We start from the raw sequence: 19,337 nt of genomic DNA, 5'->3' as shown, positions 1-19,337 counted from the left end.
AAACACCTCTAGAACGTGGGTGAATAATCAGGCAGGCATCCCTGCAGTGATTAGACACCAAGGGAAGACTGTCTTCCCAAGTCTGTGACCAGCGCTGGAGTTTTGGGTCCATGGATAAAACGTGTCTCCTCTGTCTCTACCAGAAAGGGAAAGGAAATGAAGGGAAGGGAGAGATTGAAGGGTGGCACCAAAACTGAAAGGAGAAAGAGGTTGAGGGATAGCAAGAGAGGTTGGAGAAGAGAATAAAAAGAGGTCGCTTACCCGATTTAAAATTGGTGAAGTGCTTTTTGGGCCAGTCTGAGGTCCCAAGGTCAGAGGTGGATTTTCTCATGGAGCAAAAGGCAGGAGGACAGGGGATTCATCTCCTGAGGGAGGTCCCCCAATCCAAGTCACGGCAACAAATGTCAAGTGCATCCATGTGAAAAGACCACCAAACAGGCTTTGAGTGAACAACAAGGCTGTTTATTCACTTCGGTGCAAGTGGACTGAGTCCGAAGAGAGTCAGCAAAGGGAGATAGGATAGGGGCAGCTTCATAGGGCTTGGGTAGGCAGTGGAAAGTTACAGTTAAAGGTGGTTATCTATTGTTAGCAGGGGAGGGGGTCACAAGGTGAATGGTGGAGAGATCATGGGACTCATTGTCAAGGAGAAGAATGTCACAGAGTTGATTAATCAGTTAAGGTGGGGCAGGGAAAAGTCACAATGTTGGAATGTTGTAATGCTGGTTAATCAGTTAAGGCAGGAACAGCCTGTTTCACTTTCTTTGTGGTTTTTTTGGCTGCTCCAGGCTTCTTGGCTCCTGCAGGCCATCTGGACATATATGTGCAGGTCATAGGGGTTATAATGGCTGAGTTTCGGGTCAGATGCCTGACACAAAACACTTTCGTTTAGGCCTCTCCCATAGACCACAAACTACAAACCATAGCTGGGTGCTCTACAATTCTAGAACCACTCTTTGATTAAATTCTATAATATTTTTGCAGTGACTCCCATAAAGTTTTAATAGGCAAAAGTAGGACCGACCTGGGAACCCCACAGAACAAAGTTCTTCCCATTCCTGGCACTCTCATCATTTCTAGGTTTCTAGGGGGTCCCGGTGTCTTAGCTGTGGATCTCCCAATACCTGCAGGTCACAGGGCCACAGAGGCTGAGTCTATAGGGGCAGAAGACACAGAGCAATGAAGACACGACATGGAACTCAAGCTGCAGCAAGAGACAAATGCCCCACCAAACCTGGAAGCCACACTGTTTCACTTCAGCTGCTTGCCCGATGGGACAGTTCCCAGCCCAGAGTCACTGATTGGATAACATTTTATTTATTTATTTATTTTTGAGATGGAATCTCACTCTGTCCTTCAGGCTAGAGTGCAGTGGCACAATCTCTGCTCACTGCAACCTCCGCCTCTCAGGTTCAAGCAATTCTTCTCCCTCGACCTCCCGAGTAGCTGGGACTACAGCATGAGCTATGGTGCCCAGCCTGCATAATGTTTAAAATCTCACCCTCTCAGGCCCTGAGTGATAGAAGATATGCTTAGATGATGGGCCGCAGCCCTCTCAGGCAGGACTTCCTCCCTGAGCTGAGCCAGGCCCACCCTAGAGGATATTTGCATTCAACCTTGCATATAAGGTCATATACATTTGTAAATAATATATCATATGGCAGACAGGCACAGTGGCTCATGCCTGTACTCCCAGCACTTTGGGAGGTCGAGGTGGGTGGATCATGAGGTCAAGAGTTCAAGACCAGCCTGGCCAACATGGTGAAACCCCTTCTCTACTAAAAATACAAAAATTAGCCTGGCATGGTGGGCAGCACCTGTAATCTCTGCTACTCTGTAGGCTGAGGTAGAAAATTGCCTGAAACAGGGAGGCAGAGGTTGCAGTGAGCCAAAATCATGCCACTGCACTCCAACCTGGGCGATAGAGCGAGACTCCATTTCAAAAAAATATATATGGCTATATACAAATGAAAATAATATAATAACAAATGTTTTGAAATTTCAGCTTTTTTTTGGCCAAGTGCTGTGGCTCATGCTTGTAATCCAAACAATTTGGGAGTCTGAGGCAGGAGAATCGTGAGGTCAGGAGTTCAAGACCAGCCTGATCAACATGGTGAAACCCCGCCTCTACTAAAAAATTAACTTTGAGAGGCCAAGGTGGGTGAATCACCTGAGGTCGGGAGTTTGAGATCAGTCTGACCAACATGGAGAAACCCCATCTCTACTAAAAATACAAAATTAGCTGGGCTTGGTGGCGCATGCCTGTAATCCCAGGTATTCAGGAGACTGAGGCAGGAGAATCGCTTGAATCCCCAGGAAGTGGAGGTTGCAGTAAGCCAAGATTGTGCCATTGCACTACAGCCTGGGCAACAAGAGCAAAACTCTGTCTCAAAAAAAAAAAAAAATTAGCCGGGCCTGGTGACATGCGCCTGTAATCCTAGCCACTCAGGAGGCTGAGCCAGGAGAATCACTTATACCCAGGAGGCAGATGTTGCAGTGAGCTGAGATCATGCCACTGCACTCCAGCCTGGGTGACAAAGCGAGACTCCGTCTCAACGAAAAAATAAAAATTAAAAAAAAAATTCAGCTTTTTTACGTTCCTGGTTTATGGTCCTTTGAGTAGGCAGCCTGAGATTTTAAAAAGGAGGTAATCCTCTGAAAATGTGAGCCACATGTGAATTTTGAATTTTCTAGTAGCCAAACTTTAAAAAGAAACAAAGAACAGGTTGAATGGGTTGCAACAATGTAATCCAATATATCCAAAATATCATTTTAATGTGTGAGGAATATGTAATTATTAATGAAGTATATAAATATTTGTAACTAAATTTTTGAAACTAACTCTATATTTTACCTTTCTAGCACATTGCAGTTCAGACCAGGCACATTCCAGGCAGACAGAAGCCACACATGGAAGCTCTGATGTCAGTGTTGTGAAGGGCCAGAGGTGAAGGAAGAGCCTCTCCCTACCAAAATCTCTCTTCAGTTCCGAGGATGGAACAGATAGTGGCCATAGAAAGAGCTAAGGGCAGCAGGAATAAAATAGCCACAGGTAAACCACTGCTGGCCACCTGTTGCCCACCTTTCTTTTAGAGATTAAGCAGTGAACAAAGGGCGATGGGGCCACAGGAGAAAAAAACTATGTCTTCAGTTCTGTTCACATTCTCGAACTCCAAAGTTTAGATATGGAAAAAATAGATTAAAAGCACTTATTTTGCTATTTGGCCTTGGCCCTAATTGTCTGGCTGTGGTTATGGGTTTTCTCGAGTGTTGACTGAACTCCTGGAGTAACTGCACAGGACATCAGCTGATCTGCCCACCTCGGCCTTCAGAAGTGCTGGGATTACAGGTGTGAGCCACTGCGTCTGGCCAAAATCTTCTACATACAAGTGTGTGCCATGGGTGCACGCAAGAGACCGTTTTTGATTTCTGTCATTTGTAGAGTCATAAGAAAAAAACAGTGAACAAAGAGTGTATGGGCCAGGCGCGGTGGCTCAAGCCTGTAATCCCAGCACTTTGGGAGGCCGAGACGGGCAGATCACGAGGCCAGGAGATCGAGACCATCCTGGCTAACACAGTGAAACCCCGTCTCTACTAAAAAAAATACAAAAAACTAGCCGGGCGAGGTGGCGGGTGCCTGTAGTCCCAGCTACTCGGGAGGCTGAGGCAGGAGAATGATGTAAACCCGGGAGGCGGAGCTTGCAGTGAGCTGAGATCCGGCCACTGTACTCCAGCCCGGGCGACAGAGTGAGACTCTGTCTCAAAAAAAAAAAAAAAAAAAAAGAAACAAAGAGTGTATGATAGCAGCGATGTCTTCATTTTTGATCTTGTAAAAAAAAAAAAAAGTCTATCTGGGCTGGGCACGGTGGCTCACGCTTGTAATCCCAGCACTTTGGGAGGCCGAGGCAGGTGGATCACAAGGTCAGGAGTTCGAGACCAGCCTGGCCAATGTGGTGAAACCCTGACTTTACTAAAAATACAAAAACTAGCCAGGCATGGTGGCACGTGCCTGTAGTCCCAGCTACTCGGGAGGCTGAGGCAGAAGAATCGCTTGAACCCGGAGCCAGACGTTGCAGTGAGCCATTACCACACTACTGCACTCCAGCCTGGATGACAGAGCAAGGCTCTGTCTCAAAAAAAAAAAAAAAAAGCTATCTATATTAATGTTGCCATCTGCTCTTGAGAAGAAACTTTACTGGTTAGCTTTACCTTAAGATCTCCAATGGGTATACAATTTCCAATGTTTGCAGGGGCCCTTCTGAGTCATGAGATTATCAACCCAAGGTTCGAGGTCCTGAAGTCTTGCTGCAGTGTAGATGGCAGGTAGACTCAATCTCTGGGTTCTAGATTATAAAGAGTTTTACTGTCCTCAGTCAGTAGACCATTAAAAGCATTCTTTACCTGGTAAAAATATGCTTTGCCATAATGCACTGAAGCTTTGCTGCATTTAGTCATATTATACTTCAGTAGCAGAAGATACATGAGGTTCTATCATCAGGTGCGTAAACTTTCCAATGACTATTTTATAATAGTCAACACATTTTTTTCACTCTCAGTGAATCTGATTGTCATCAATCTCAATTACAATAGAAATCCAGTTCATTTAGTTAGCTTTGCTTAACACTGTTTTATCGGGGCTCGGTACAGTGGCTCACTCCTTTAATCTCAGCACTTTGGGAGACTGAGGTAAGTGGATCACTTGAGGTCAGGAGCTCAAGACCAGTCTGGCCAACATGGTGAAACCTCGTTTCTACTAAAAATACAAAAATTAGCCGGGCATGGTGGCAGGCGCCACCGTGCTACTCAGGAGGCTGAGGCAGGATAATGGCTTGAATCTGAGAGGTGGGAGTTGCAGTGAGTTGAGATGGCACCACTGTACTACAGCCTGGGTGACTGAGTGAGACTCAGTCTCAAAGAAAAAAAAATAAAATAAAAAACTATTGCATCTGTAATACCGTATTTAACAGTTTTATAACTTGCCTAGTGAAATAAGCACCTTTAGTATTGGAGACTTTTTTAGAAATATCCTATGAGCAAAACATATTTCTTAATATCCTTTTAGCTACTGTTATAACATCAGACTTTTCGCTTGAGAAAACCTTTTTTTTTTTTTTTTTTTTTGAGATGGAGTTTCGCTCTTGTTGCCCAGGCTGGAGTGTAATGGCACGATCTCGGGTCACCACAACCTCTGCCTTCTGGGTTCAAGTGATTCTCCTGCCTCAGCCTCCTGAGTGAGTAGTGAGTAGCTGGGATTACAGGCATAAGCCATTGCACCCACCCTGCTGCTTTATATTTCTGAGTAGTTTTCTGTTGTGTGGATGCTCTAGAATGTGTGAATTTATTTTCCTATTGATAGACATTTGGGCTGTTTCTTGCTTTGAGCTATTTTGATTAAAACCTCCATGAATGCTTTTACACATATATTTTTTAATATTTAACTTAATTCTTTATCAGCATGTGTCACATCTTTGCATTATTTTACTTGTTACTCAAGAGATTACAATATGTGTCCTTTTCAAAATTTCAACTTTTATCATAAATACAGAGGTTACATTTAAAGGTTTGTTACATGAGAATATTGCATCCAGCTAGTAAGCATAGTACCTAATATGTAGTTTTTCAACCCTTGCCCCCCTCCCTTTCATCCCCCTTTAGTAGTCCTCTTTAGAGGACAATGTACATCTTTAACATAACACATAATACTATATAACATAATACAGTACTACATGGTTTTCATAAATGTAAAATATAAAAACCTTATGACAGAAAAATTCTATTTTCTTCTTCGAGCTTTTGTGCTGCTGTTACAATTTTACATCTATGTATTATAAATCCAATAATAGAGAGTCATAATTGTTGCTTTTATTAGTCATAGGTTGCTTTAAAAATGAAGGGAACAATTTAGTCAGATACTTTGGTGCTATGCAAATATACTGCTTTTTTTTTTTTTTGAGACACACCCGCCTCGGCCTCCCAAAATGCTGGGATTATAGGCGTGAGCCACCACACCCGGCCGTACACTGCTTATTTTTTAAGTGTTAATTACAATTTTTACACTCCTCAGTTAGCCTTGGATACAATAATAACTGTGGTGGTTTTGTGATGATTTCTTTAGCATTTTATCTATGTTGATTAGTATTTGGAATTCTGTAAAAAGTATTTGCCCTCTCCTTTTTGTTTGTTTGTTTATTTAAATATTTTTATTTCAGTGTGAATGCATGGGTATTTATTTGATTTGACTTGATTTATTTTATAGGTCAGTGTTTTAATTACTCATTTGGATGCTTTTATTGTTCCAGATTGAACCATTGGGAGTTCTTTCAGTCTGGCTGCCTTTGACATGTTCCCATCATTTTTTTAAAGAGCTTAAAAAAAAAAAAAAAAAAAATTTTGAGGCTGAGCTCAGTGGCTCACACCTGTAATCCCAGCACTTTGGGATGCCGAGGTAGGTGGATCACCCAAGGTCAGGAGTTCAAGACAAGCCTGGCCAACATGGTGAAACCCCATCTCTACTAAAAATTAGCCGGGCATGGTGGCACCTATAATCCCAGCTACTCAGGAGGCTGAGAGAGGAGAAATGTTTGAACCCAGGAGGTGGAGGTTGCAGTGAGCAGAGATCGCGCCACCGCACTCCAGCCTCCAACGTGGGCAACAAGAGCAAAACTGTCTCAAAAAAAAAAAAAAAAAAAAAGCATTTTGGCTCTACAAGATACTCTACATAACCTGTGAATTATCTGATAAGAACAAGAACTGAAAACAATGGAAACTGGGAGATGCACTAAGACCCTGAGTTTTGGTCACACTGTGACCTGTGTGGGACCCTAACCAAAATGTGAGAATTTTTAACACAAAATTGTAGACCATCATTCTGGACTGATCTTGTGCACTAGGCCCAAACAGCCTAAACAAAACCAAAATGGAGTCACTCATGCTAAATGTGACATAATTAAACTGAAAATTTAAGAAAATAGGTAGATCCGGCCGGGCACGGTGGCTCAAGCCTGTAATCCCAGCACTTTGGGAGGCCGAGATGGGCGGATCACGAGGTCAGGAGATCGAGACCATCCTGGCTAACACGGTGAAACCCCGTCTCTACTAAGAAATACAAAAAATAGCCGGGCGAGGTGGCAGCGCCTGTAGTCCCAGCTACTCGGGAGGCTGAGGCTGGAGAATGGCGTGAACCCGGGAGGCGGAGCTTGCAGTGAGCTGAGATCCGGCCACTGCACTCCAGCCTGGGCTACAGAGCGAGACTCCGTCTCAAAAAAAAAAAAAAAAAAAAAAAAAAAAAAAAAGAAAATAGGTAGATCCTAAAGCAGGTCTTTTTTTTTTTTTTTTTTTTAAATTTTAAAGAGCAGATTGCAACACAAGGAGAACTCCTCTACTGTAACCCTTAAAAAATAATAATTACCAGAAATCCTTGTTTCCACTTTAAAAAATCCATAGTTCTGCTATTTTACAGTGGGATTTGAGACTAAATAAGTACATTTTTTAGGGTGACAACATAATATCAATGTATAAAGTTTTGGTCTATCTCTCAAAATTGACAAGATGACCAAAAACAAGAAATGGTTAAATTAATTATAGCCTAAAGCTGCCCCCTTTCCTGTTCAATTTTGCTCAATAGGTTTTTTTTTTTTTTTTGGTACATAGTAAACTGAAACCTAGCTGGATATATAAATAGACTGTAACTTATTATTGTACCAACCACTGTGTTTTTACTAATAAAATAACATCAAGTGTTCAAGCCATGTTCAAATAAGGCAAATCCCAAGCTGCAGTCAGTCTGGCTGTTTCTGTACCTCACGTCCATTTTCTGTATGTCCCTTTGCTTTTTTCTGTCCATAGATCTGTTTTCATCATGTGGCTGTGCTGGAGTCTCTCTGATCCTGCTCTGGATTCACAGGTTGCCCAATTTGCAAATTATTCTACGCTCAAATAAACTCTGTTAAATATAATTTCTCTAAAGTTTTTTTCTTTTAGACTGGGCGCGGTGACTTACGCTTGTAATCCCAGCACTTTGGGAGGCTGAGGCGGGTGGATCACGAGGTCAGGAGTTCGAGACAAGCCTGGCCAACATGATGAAACCCCGTCTCTACCAAAAATACAAAAAAAAATTAGCTGGGCATAGTGGCGCGCACCTGTAATCCCAGGTACTTGGGAGCCTGAGGCAGGAGAATCAATGAACCCAGGAGGCAGATATTGCAGTGAGCAGAGATCACGCCACTGCACTCCAGCCTGGGCAACAGAGCAAGACTTGGTCTCAAAAAAAAAATTTTTTTTTTCTTTTAAAAGTTTTCAATTTTTTTTCTATGATGAAATATAAATAATGTGTTGTTGGTCTCTCGATTTCCTAAATTCATCCCTCAGCTGTTTCCTTACATTATTCTATCTCTTTTCAAAATGCTTCTTCAATTTCTTTTCTTTTTCTGAGACGGGTCTCATTCGATCACCCAGTCTTGATTGCAGTGGTGTAACCAATCACGGCTTACTGCAGCCTTCACCTTCCAGGCTCAAGCAATCCGCCTGCCTCCGCCACCTAAGTAGCTGGGACTATAGGCATGCACCACCATGTCTGGCTAAATTTTATTTTATTTTTCATGGAAATGGCATCTTATTATGTTGCCCAGCCTGAACTGGAACTCCTGAGCTCACCTAATTCTCCCGTCTCAGCCTACCAAAGTGCTAAAAATACAGGTATGAGCCAGCTAGTGCTTCTACAATTTTTCTTTTTTTTTTTTTTTTTTGAGACGGAGTCTCGCTCTGTCACCCAGCCTGGAGTGCAGTGGCCAGATCTCGGCTCACTGCAAGCTCCGCCTCCCGGGTTTACGCCATTCTCCTGCCTCAGCCTCCCGAGTAGCTGGGACTACAGACGCTCGCCACCTCGCCCGGCTGTTTTTTTGTATTTTTTTACTAGAGACGGGGTTTCACCGTGTTAGGCAGGATGGTCTCGATCTCCTGACCTCGTGATCCGCCCGTCTCAGCCTCCCAAAGTGCTGGGATTACAGGCTTGAGCCACCGCGCCCGGCCTTCTACAATTTCTTGAGATGATTATTCCCAATGATAAACAGTACTGAGCACAAATCTGAAAGGAATGTGGCTTCTTTTGTAGAAGTGTCACTCTCCAGGATTTCAAGGGTCTAGGGCAGGGTAGCTACTTTAGTAGTGTGCTCTATGGAGGTGCATGGGCTTTGGAGTCAGAGTTAATCCTGAGTTTCAGCCCAGCCACTTAGTATCCATGGGTCTTTGGACAAGTTGCTTGATGTAGAAGAGTTCTACGAACCACATATGGAAAAAAAGTAGAATGATACTGATTGCAAAATGGTGGCAATTTTTCATCCCTTCTGTGTCCGTGCCCATTGTCAGGTGCATTTACAGCTGTTTCCATCAAGATCCAGCATCTGTTTTCCAAACCCTAGATATGGTTGGCCTTCTTGTCTCTGGGTGGTAGAAACTTGCGAACATGACAGGGCTAGTTTGGGGCTCAGGCTCAAATGGTCTTGAATGCTTCTGCTTTTCTTTCAGAATGCTGCCATCTCCATGAATAAAGCCATGTTAGCCAGTTGGAAAATAAGATACAATGGGGAGGAGAAGCAAGGTGCCCCTGTTGACAGTCCCAGAACTAAAATCTCACCCCCAGAAGCACAGCTGGCTAGTCAACAAGCAGCTGATGATACATACCTCAAGGAGCTCAGCTGAGACCGGAATAATGACCCCACTCAGCCTAGCCTAAATGGCTGAACATCTCAATTATGAACTAATAAGTTCTGGATGATTTGTTATGCTTAAACGGCTAATACATGTACCCAGTGCAGATAGGATGCCAGGATTCAATGACAGGTTAATTATTAGTTACCTTCTAACAGTGGGCACCCTATAGGTACTGATTTTTTCCCCTGATTTAAAGTTGGATGTCTTGTAAGAGAATGTTGAGTAATGCAGAAATACAGGTAGACATGTATGCATGTGATTGGCGCTTATACCTGCATAGTCCCACACACTACAGTAGAAAACAGATAACTACAGCCCCATTAGGGCCAAGGCCAATAGCAAAATAAGTTTTGCCTTTAATCTATTTTCTCCATATCTAAACATTTGAGATCAAGAGCGTGGACAGATCTGAAGACATCGAGTTTTATTATCCCCAACGTTCTTTGTTCACTGTCTGATCTCTGAAAGAAAATGGGCAACAGGTGGCCATCACTGGTCTTCTTGTGGTTATTTTATTTCTGCTGCCCTCTGCTCTTTCCATGGCCACTATCTCTTCCACCCTCAGAACTGAAGGGAGATGTTGGTAGAGAGAGGCTCTGCCTTCACCTCTGGCAGAAAAGGTTCTCTGGGGCCCTTTATCCCCTGACATCAGAGCTGCACTTCAATGTGGAAGCTTTGATCATGTGTGGCTCCTGGGTGCCTGGAATGTTCCTGGTCTGAACTGCGATGTGCTAACACAGAGTTAGTTTCAAAGATTTCGTTTCAAATATTTATATACTTTATTAATAATCACATATTTCTTACATATTAAAATGAAAATTTTTTCATATTTTGGGTTAATTAAATCGTTACAATCAATTCAATTCAACCTGTTCCTTTTTTCTTTTAAAAGTTTGGTTACTAGAGAATTTAAAATTTACATGTGGCTCACATTTTACTTCAGAAAATTACCTCCGTTCTAAAATTTCAGCCTGCCTGCTCAAAGACCAGAAGCCGGGAAGGTTATAAAATCCGAAATTTTAAAATAATTATTATATTCTTTTCATTTGTGAATAGGCATACAGTATGTTATTTATAAATGCATGTGACTTTACACACAAGGTTAAATGCAAATACCATCTGGGGTGGGCCTGGCTCAGCTCAAGGAGGAAGCCCTACCTGAGAAAGCTGCAGCCAAGACTGTCACTCTTTCTTCACTCAGCCCAGCATCTGATCGCTTCTTCTGTCACTCAGGGCCTGAGAGGGTGGGGTTTTAAACGTTATCCAATCAGCGACGCTAGACTGGGAACCGTCCAATCAGGCACGCAGCTGGAGCGGACAGGACGGCTTCCGGGATGTGGCGGGGCCTTTGTCTCTCACTGCAGCCTGAGCTCCAGGTCTTGCCTTCATTGCTCTGTGTCCTCTTCTCCTAGAGGCCCGGCCTCTGTGACCCTGTGACCTGCAGGTATTGGGAGACTCACAGCTAAGACACCGGGACCCCCTGAAAGCCTAGAAATGGTGAGAGTGCTGGGTCGGACATCCCGAGAGAAGGGGAAGGGCTGGTTGTAACCGGTGGGAAGCCGCTGTGGCGGGACTCAGGCCTCCCTGCAGTCAGCTCCGCAGTCTGCGCCCCGAGTTCTCCTTGCCCAGCTCGGCCTCAGTCCCAGCCATAAGATGGCGGCTGCGCTGACAGTCGGTACCCCGGGCGTCCTGTCACTTCCTTGTGCAGTGATTGTGCCCTGGCCTGGAGCCCTCTCTGGGCAGCTCTGCCCCCGCAGCGCCGCATCTTTCCCAGATTGTGCAGGGACCACGGGAGGGTCTTTAGGGGACAATTCCGACTTGGGGTGCGGGTTCATGAGTGGGAAGAGCTTTGTTCCGTGGGGCTCCCGGTTCCTCTTGCCTTCTGTTAAAAATATATGAGAGTCACTACAAAAACATTAAATAATATAATCAAAGAGTGATTCAAAAATTATGAAGCTCCCAGCTGTGGTTTGTAATTTGTGGTTCATGGGCGGGGCTTGAAAAGACTTTTATAAAAAGCATGATGAAGAAAACCAAATTCAGTAATTGGTTAGGTAGAGTTACATAGTTTCTTAATTTGTACAATAAAAGTGAAAATTTCCTGATTGTGTAATCAGAGGTTAACTGGCAATTTATAGTTGGTTAAGGCTGAATTTTGTTTCTCTCAATGCAGTAATTTACTAAAAAATGCACTTCAGTTAGATTTTTTTTTTAGTAGAAACCCAGAGACTAGAGACACCTCAGTCTAATTGCCTGCCTTTTAATTATTTTCACAGTCCATGGGGAGCTGATTTTCCGCTGCATTTTTCACCTGTGTCCCAAGCAGGTTCTTATGTCTAACCGCCATTCCCCGTTTCTCCAGCATCACTGGCTTGCAGTAAGATACTAAATTTCCAGTTCCTTCTGGTGTTTCCAAATGCCAGCTTTTCCTCCCTAATTCACGCTATCGCCTATTTGTCTTTTAGTGTACTTTTCTATACCGTATTTTAATGAATTATCTTTTGACAAAGCATTAAATGACGCTTTTTTTTGTTTGTTTTGTTTTTGTTTTGTTTTGTTTTGTTTTGTTTGAGACGGAGTCTCGCTCTGTCGCCCAGGCTGGAGTGCAGTGGCGCGATCTCGGCTCACTGCAAGCTCCGCCTCCTGGGTTTATGCCATTCTCCTGCCTCAGCCTCCTGAGTAGCTGGGACTACAGGCGCCCACCACCGCGCCCGGCTAATTTTTTGTATTTTTAGTAGAGACGGGGTTTCACCGTGGTCTCGATCTCCTGACCTTGTGATCCGCCCGCCTCGGCCTCCCAAAGTGCTGGGATTACAGGCGTGAGCCACCGCGCCCGGCCTAAATGACGCTTTTTAAAAGGTTTGTTATCTGTAACTATTTCCCATGAGAAGAAAGCAAAGAATAATCCCCTGACACTGTACTGTAAAAGCTCTCTGTGCCTCTTCTCCTTGAATCTTCTCTAGGCACAGAGATCTTGTCAGAATGTTTTTGGGTCAAGGTTTTCCTTTGGAAACTTTATGGGGTGATGTGTGCTTAGGAACCTTTTAGTTTTTTTCTGGTCATGGATTTCAGTACTGTCTGGGGATAAACCAAGATATCCACTGTGGTTATGTTAGCTAAAGTGCCTAGTGAATATCAGCTTCTGGTTTATTTTCTTCCATAGGAAGACCTGAGGTCTGGAATGTATCCTCTCAAGGGAGCAAGTGGATGCCCTGCGGCTGAGAGGAATCTTCTGGTGTACTCTTATTTTGAAAAGGTAATCTCTTGAGACATTAAAATTGTCTACACCCAACCCAGCTTTCATTTCTTGGGGACACATTGCTGGTCAGCCAATCAGATGCTGGAGCTGAGAGGAAAACCCAGAAATAATTTCTGCCCCCTGGATTGTCTAAGGGGGCAGAAAGATAATGAAATAAATATAGTGGAAGAAAAATAGTGTTAAAAAGTGAAAAATTTGTGGCAGATAAAATAGTATCCCAAAAGACCAGAAAAAAACAAAACAAACAGAAAAAAAACTTGACTCTAGTGAGATGGTGTAAGAATTTGCAAAGTAAAATACCTCTGGAGCAGTCTCTGAGAAATACTGCAGTGTCTCCTGAATGGGTGGTTCATGAGCACATAAGTGAGTCGGAGTGGGTGGAAGAATCTCTCAAGTGATTGAGTGGCCCGACTTGAAACATGAGTCAGACACACATTTGTTTTTTAATCAGCACTGCCACTCCCTGGGTTTGTCACCTTGAAAATATTTGTTTACTTATTTTGACCTCACTTTTTTAGCTGTAAATTGCATTATATTAGTAGGGCTTGAAAGGTAGGACATTTTTTTTTTTTTAAACAGACTTTCACTCTTGCTGCCCAGGCTGGAGTGCAGTGGCTTGATCTTGGCTCACTGCAACCTCCACCTCCCAGGTTCAAGCAATTCTCCTACCTCATCCTCCTAAGTAGCTGAGATTACAGGCACACACCACCACACCCAGCTAATTTTTTGTATTTTTTTAGTAGAGACGGGGTTTCACCATGTTGGCCAGGCTGGTCTCGAACTCCTGACCTCAGATAATCTGCCTGCCTCGGCCTCCTCAAGTGCTGGGATTACAGGCATGAGCCACTGTGCCTGGCAGGTAGGAAAATATTTATAAAGTGCATAAAAGAGGTAGGTTTAAAAAAAATTAATATCTAATTTTATATTCCATTTGTTAAAAATTCTCATTTACCTTTTTCTTTCCCAGAGTGAGTTTTGTACAGGTTTTCTCAGGTGTGTTTTTTTTTTCTGGCTGGGTGCATTCAAACAGAATTCCAAGGCTTAGCTTTTAGAATGCTAGCTACCAAGGAAAAGAATAGGGGAAGGGGCCGGGCGCGGTGGCTCAAGCCTGTAATCCCAGCACTTTGGGAGGCCAAGATGGGCGGATCACGAGGTCAGGAGATCGAGACCATCCTGGCTAACACGGTGAAACCCCGTCTCTACTAAAAAATACAAAAAACTAGCCGGGCGAGGTGGCGGGCGCCTGTAGTCCCAGCTACTCGGGAGGCTGAGGCAGGAGAATGGCGTAAACCCGGGAGGCGGAGCTTGCAGTGAGCTGAGATCCGGCCACTGCACTCCAGCCTGGGCGACAGAGCGAGACTCCGTCTCAAAAAAAAAAAAAAAAAAAAAAAAAAAAAAAAGAATAGGGGAAAATCTCTATTCTATTTTGACTGTAGAGAATGAATACATTTCCATGAGATAATATGGTAGATAATTGGTGAGTTACATAGATTCGTGAAAATATCAGTTCCTCTTTTTGCAGGGTAAATTTGTGACAGTGAGTATCTCTATTAAAATCCTGTTATCTTGATTTCTGAGTTTCATGCTAAATTTTATGAGATGAAACTTGGTGTCACCTAGAAGTGTTCCCGTATGACTAATTGTTTACTATGTGGTTTTTAATGAAAACAATAAAATAATAGATATGTTGACTGAAAGGAATAGATACTTTTGCTTTTCTTATTGAGGTACAAAATGTAAGTACCTTAAAATTTCCTTCCCTATGTTTGAGTAATTTTGCTGGATTTTTCAAACACATAATTTCAAAAACCAAGTGAGTAACTCTAACATGGAAATTAAAGCTTGAGCCCAGTGACTAAGAGCTAAGGCTAATATTGAGGCTGCAAAAGGAGGTTATTAAAGACCCACCTACGTGGTGGCTCACGCCTGTAATCCCAGCATTTTGGGAGGCTGAGGTGGGTGGATCACGAGGTCAGGAAATCAAGACCATCCTGGCTAACACAGTGAAACCCCGTCTCTACTAAAAATACTAAAAAATTAGCCAGGCTGAGGCTGAGGCAGGAGAATGGCCTGAACCTGGGAGGCGGAGCTAGCAGTGAACCAAGATCGCGCCACTGCTCTCCAGCCTGGGCGACAGAGCGAGACTCCATCTAAAAAAAAACAAAGAAACAAATAAAGGCCATTGTAGTTTTTTTCTGGGTAGCCTCCCCTGCAGATGTCCAGCCTGCTCACCCTAGCCATGGAAGAAGCCTTTCTGCTGACACAACCCTGGAAAGCTGGAGACCCACAGGCAAAGGCAGTTAGGGTTAAGATGAAAGGGGACTGACAGGGTCTTACTGATGATGTTGTTACTGTTTTGAGGCAGTTTCTAGACTTAGATATCAAACAAAGTTAGATTTATGTTAAAAAAAATTGAATTCCAAAAGAGTATTGCAACAGGAAGAACTACCAATTATAAAAACTTTTATTGGAAAGTTTAGGCTGACAAGGGCTTCCTTTCCTAGGGAGGAGCAAACAAGATTAGAGAGAAGGTGGGAGGGGAATGGCAAATGAAGGGTGAAAAATCAGATTTTAGATCAGAGAATGTTTTGCCATGAAGTCAGCATGTTCTTAGAAGTACATAAAATAAGGTTGTATGTTGACTCAGACTGAGGATAGTTCAAAGTTCTGGAGCCTGTGAAAAATTTTATTTAGCCCACTGAAGACAAATTCAGCTGATTCTTTTAATTGGAAAAAGAGGAAAATGTGCAGAGTTCTTACCGGAAAGAGGTCCCAATCTAAGCCCCCCAAGAGGGTTCTTGGATTTTGCTCAAGAAAAAATTCAGGGTGAGTCCATAGAGTAAAGTAAAAGGAAGTATTAAGAAATCTCAAGGTCAGAAGTTTGAGACCAGCCTGATCAACATGGTGAAACCCCATCTCTACTAAAAATGTAAAAATTAGCCAGGCTTGGTGATGCACACCTGTAATCCCAGATACTCAGGAGACTGAGGCAAAATAATCACTTGAACCCAGGAGGCAGAGGTTGCAGTGAGCTGAGATCGTGCCACTGCAGTCCAGCCTGGGTGACAGAGTGAGACTGTCTCAAAAAAAAAAAAAGGAAAAAAAAAGAGAAGAATGTAAAGGAATAAAAGAATGGCTTACTCTATAGGCAGAGCAGCCCAAGGGCTGCTGTTTGCACATTTTTATGGTTATTTCTTGATTATATGCTAAACAAGGGGTGGGTTATTTATGCCTCCCAATTTTAGACTATATAGGATAACTTCCTAATGTTTCCATGGTATTTGTAAGCTGTCATGACACTTGTGGGAGTGGTAGCAGTGAGGGCAATGAGAGGTCACTCTCGTCACATCTTGGTTTTGGTGGGTTTTATTTGACTTCTTTATTGCAACCTGTTTTATCCACAAGGTCTTTATGACTTGTATCTTGTGCTGACCTTCTATCCTATCCTGTTACTTAGAATGCCTAACGATCCAGGAATGCAGCCCATTTAGTCTCAGCCCTATTTTACCCAGCCCCTATTCAAGATAGATTTGCTCTGGTTCCTCTGACATCTCCCCCGTCTTTTTCACAAGGGCGCACTTAATCCTAAGGGTTGTAGAGGGATGAAGATCCATGTTCTGTAACTGCTTCATGCTAAATAGGGGTGATAATATTTTTACCTAACTAGTCAGAGTTTTCTTGACCCTGAACAAAACAAAGGATCAGTGACATTTTATGCGAAGTCAGAAAATATTACTTTAGTCTTCTATTAGTTCCGTCCATTCAGTTAATTCCTGTTCCGTTTGATAGTCATGAACATTCCAGTTCTCGATGACTACTGTAAGTTTTTTCTCTATTCTAATGTCACAGTTTCTAAAGTTATCACAAACTTGCATTTAAGAACGTCTGTCGCTCGGCGCAGTGGCTCATGCCTGTAATCTCAGCACTTTGGGAGGCTGAGGCGGGTGGATTATATGAGGTCAGGAGTTCAAGACCAGCCTGACCAACATGGTGAAACCCTGTCTCTACTAAAAATATATATTAAAAAAAATAGCTGGACGTGGGGTGGATGCCTGTAATCCCAGCCTAGTTGGGAGGCTGAGGCAAGAGAATTACTCAAACCTGGGAGGCAGAGGTTGCAGTGAGCTGAGATTGCTTCATTGCACTCCAGCCTGGGCAACAGAGCAAGACTCCATCTCGAAAGAAAAAAAAAATAGAACATCTGTCAAAGTTAACTATGAATCATCTTTTGAAGAGTATCAACACAAGATAATTGTCTGGCTGACAAAGTCTTAGGGCAGTCATAGTGAAAAACAAACAAAAAGAAAACCCATGATTGATAAGGAAATTTGGTTAGCTCTGTGTCATACAATAATTTTATGTAATGATTGTGATTATTAATGATGTTTTACCATGAAGTCAGCATGTTCTTAGAAGAGACATAAAATAATGTTGTATTTTGACTCAGACTGAGGATAGTTATATTATCATATTAGTTATATTAGTCATATTAGAATTACAGGAGTTTTCCTTAATTTTGGAACACATACCAATAACATATTTACACAAACATAGTCCAAAAATAGTCAAACATGATTTCACATTTGACAGTCTTTTCTGTGTGATTTTTATGCTAAATGAGCCAAATTTTTACCATTATATTTGTGTATTATTTATGTCAAACCAATTCTTTTTTTTTTTTTTTTTTAATTTATTTTTTATTATTATACTTTAAGTTGTAGGGTACATGTGCATAACGTGCAGGTTTGTTACATATGTATACTTTTGCCATGTTGCTGTGCTGCACCCATCAACTCGTCATTTACATCAGGTATAACTCCCAATGCAATCCCTCCCCCCTCCCCCCTCCCCATGATAGGCCCCGGTGTGTGATGTTCCCCTTCCTGAGTCCGAGTGATCTCATTGTTCAGTTCCCACCTATGAGTGAGAACATGCGGTGTTTGGTTTTCTGTTCTTGTGATAGTTTGCTAAGAATGATGGATTCCAGCTGCATCCAAGTCCCTACAAAGGACTCAAACTCATCCTTTTTTATGGCTGCATAGTATTCCATGGTGCATATGTGCCACATTTTCTTTTCTTTTTTTTTTTTTTTTTTTTTGAGACGGAGTCTCACGCTGTTGCCCAGGCTGGAGTGCAGTGGTGCGATCTCGGCTCACTGCAAGCTCCGCCTCCTGGGTTCCCGCCATTCTCCTGCCTCAGCCTCCTGAGTAGCTGGGACTACAGGCGCCCGCCACCGCGCCCGGCTAATTTTTTGTATTTTTAGTAGAGACGGGGTTTCACTGTGGTCTCGATCTCCTGACCTTGTGATCCGCCCGCCTCGGCCTCCCAAAGTGCTGGGATTACAGGCTTGAGCCACCGCGCCCGGCCGTGCCACATTTTCTTAATCCAATCTGTCACTGATGGACATTTGGGTTGATTCCAAGTCTTTGCTATTGTGAATAGTGCTGCAATAAACATACGTGTGCATGTGTCTTTATAGCAGCATAATTTATAATCCTTTGGGTATATACCCAGTAATGGGATGGCTGGGTCATATGGTACATCTAGTTCTAGATCCTTGAGGAATCGCCATACTGTTTTCCATAATGGTTGAACTAGTTTACAATCCCACCAACAGTGTAAAAGTGTTCCTATTTCTCCACATCCTCTCCAGCACCTGTTGTTTCCTGACTTTTTAATGATTGCCATTCTAACTGGTGTGAGATGGTATCTCATTGTGGTTTTGATTTGCATTTCTCTGATGGCCAGTGATGATGAGCATTTTTTCATGTGTCTGTTGTCAAACCAATTCTTAATGAGTCTTTTTAAATTTTTTTTTTTTTTTTTTTTGAGATTGAGTCTCGCCCTGTTGCCCAGGCTGGAGTGCTATGGCATGATCTCAGCTCACTGGAACCTCTGCCTCCTGGGTTCAAGCGATTCTCCTGCCTCAGCCTCTTGAGTAGCTGGATTACAGGCGTACACCACAACACCCGGCTAATTTTTTTGTATCTTTAGTAGAGACTGGTTTCACCATGTTGGCCAAGCTGGTCTTGAACTCCTGACCTTGCGATCAGCCCACCTTGTCCTCCCAAAGTGCTGAGATTACAGGCACAAGCCACCATGCACAGCCTCTTAATGAATCTTTATAGACAAATCTAATTTTAATGTTTGACCATAAGGTAATATTCTCATAAACCTTGTATAACTCTTCACAAAGTCCTTGTTGTTAAAGAGTAGATCAGTGCTTTAAGAGAAACCTGTCATTTTTATCTCAATGTTCAATTTCTAGAAAAACTGAATAATATCCATTTAACTTTAGTCAGTATGTTCACACACAGAATTGATTTTGCAATTAAATTTTAGCAAATCTTCCACAGTTTGTTTAAACCTTCAG

General features: G+C 42.8%; 1 protein-coding gene across 1 annotated transcript in view; it reads left to right on the top strand.

Moving 5' to 3' along the window:
* Positions 1–11,042: 11,042 nt before the first annotated feature.
* The window catches only part of LOC126942236 (zinc finger protein 431-like), a 36,564-nt gene continuing 28,269 nt past the window's right edge, over positions 11,043–19,337 (top strand). Inside the window, 3 exon segments of the mRNA XM_050769595.1 lie at positions 11,043–11,202; positions 11,982–12,082; positions 12,869–12,961. Of these exon segments, the coding sequence (XP_050625552.1) occupies positions 12,038–12,082; positions 12,869–12,961 (138 nt within the window). The 5' untranslated portion in view covers positions 11,043–11,202; positions 11,982–12,037.

This window comes from Macaca thibetana, chromosome 19 (genome assembly GCF_024542745.1).
Source record: "Macaca thibetana thibetana isolate TM-01 chromosome 19, ASM2454274v1, whole genome shotgun sequence".
In the NCBI taxonomy this organism is placed as follows: Eukaryota; Metazoa; Chordata; class Mammalia; order Primates; family Cercopithecidae; genus Macaca; species Macaca thibetana.
The sequence above is the reverse complement of the archived record's forward strand: the minus strand, read 5'-3'. Positions and strand labels throughout refer to the sequence as shown.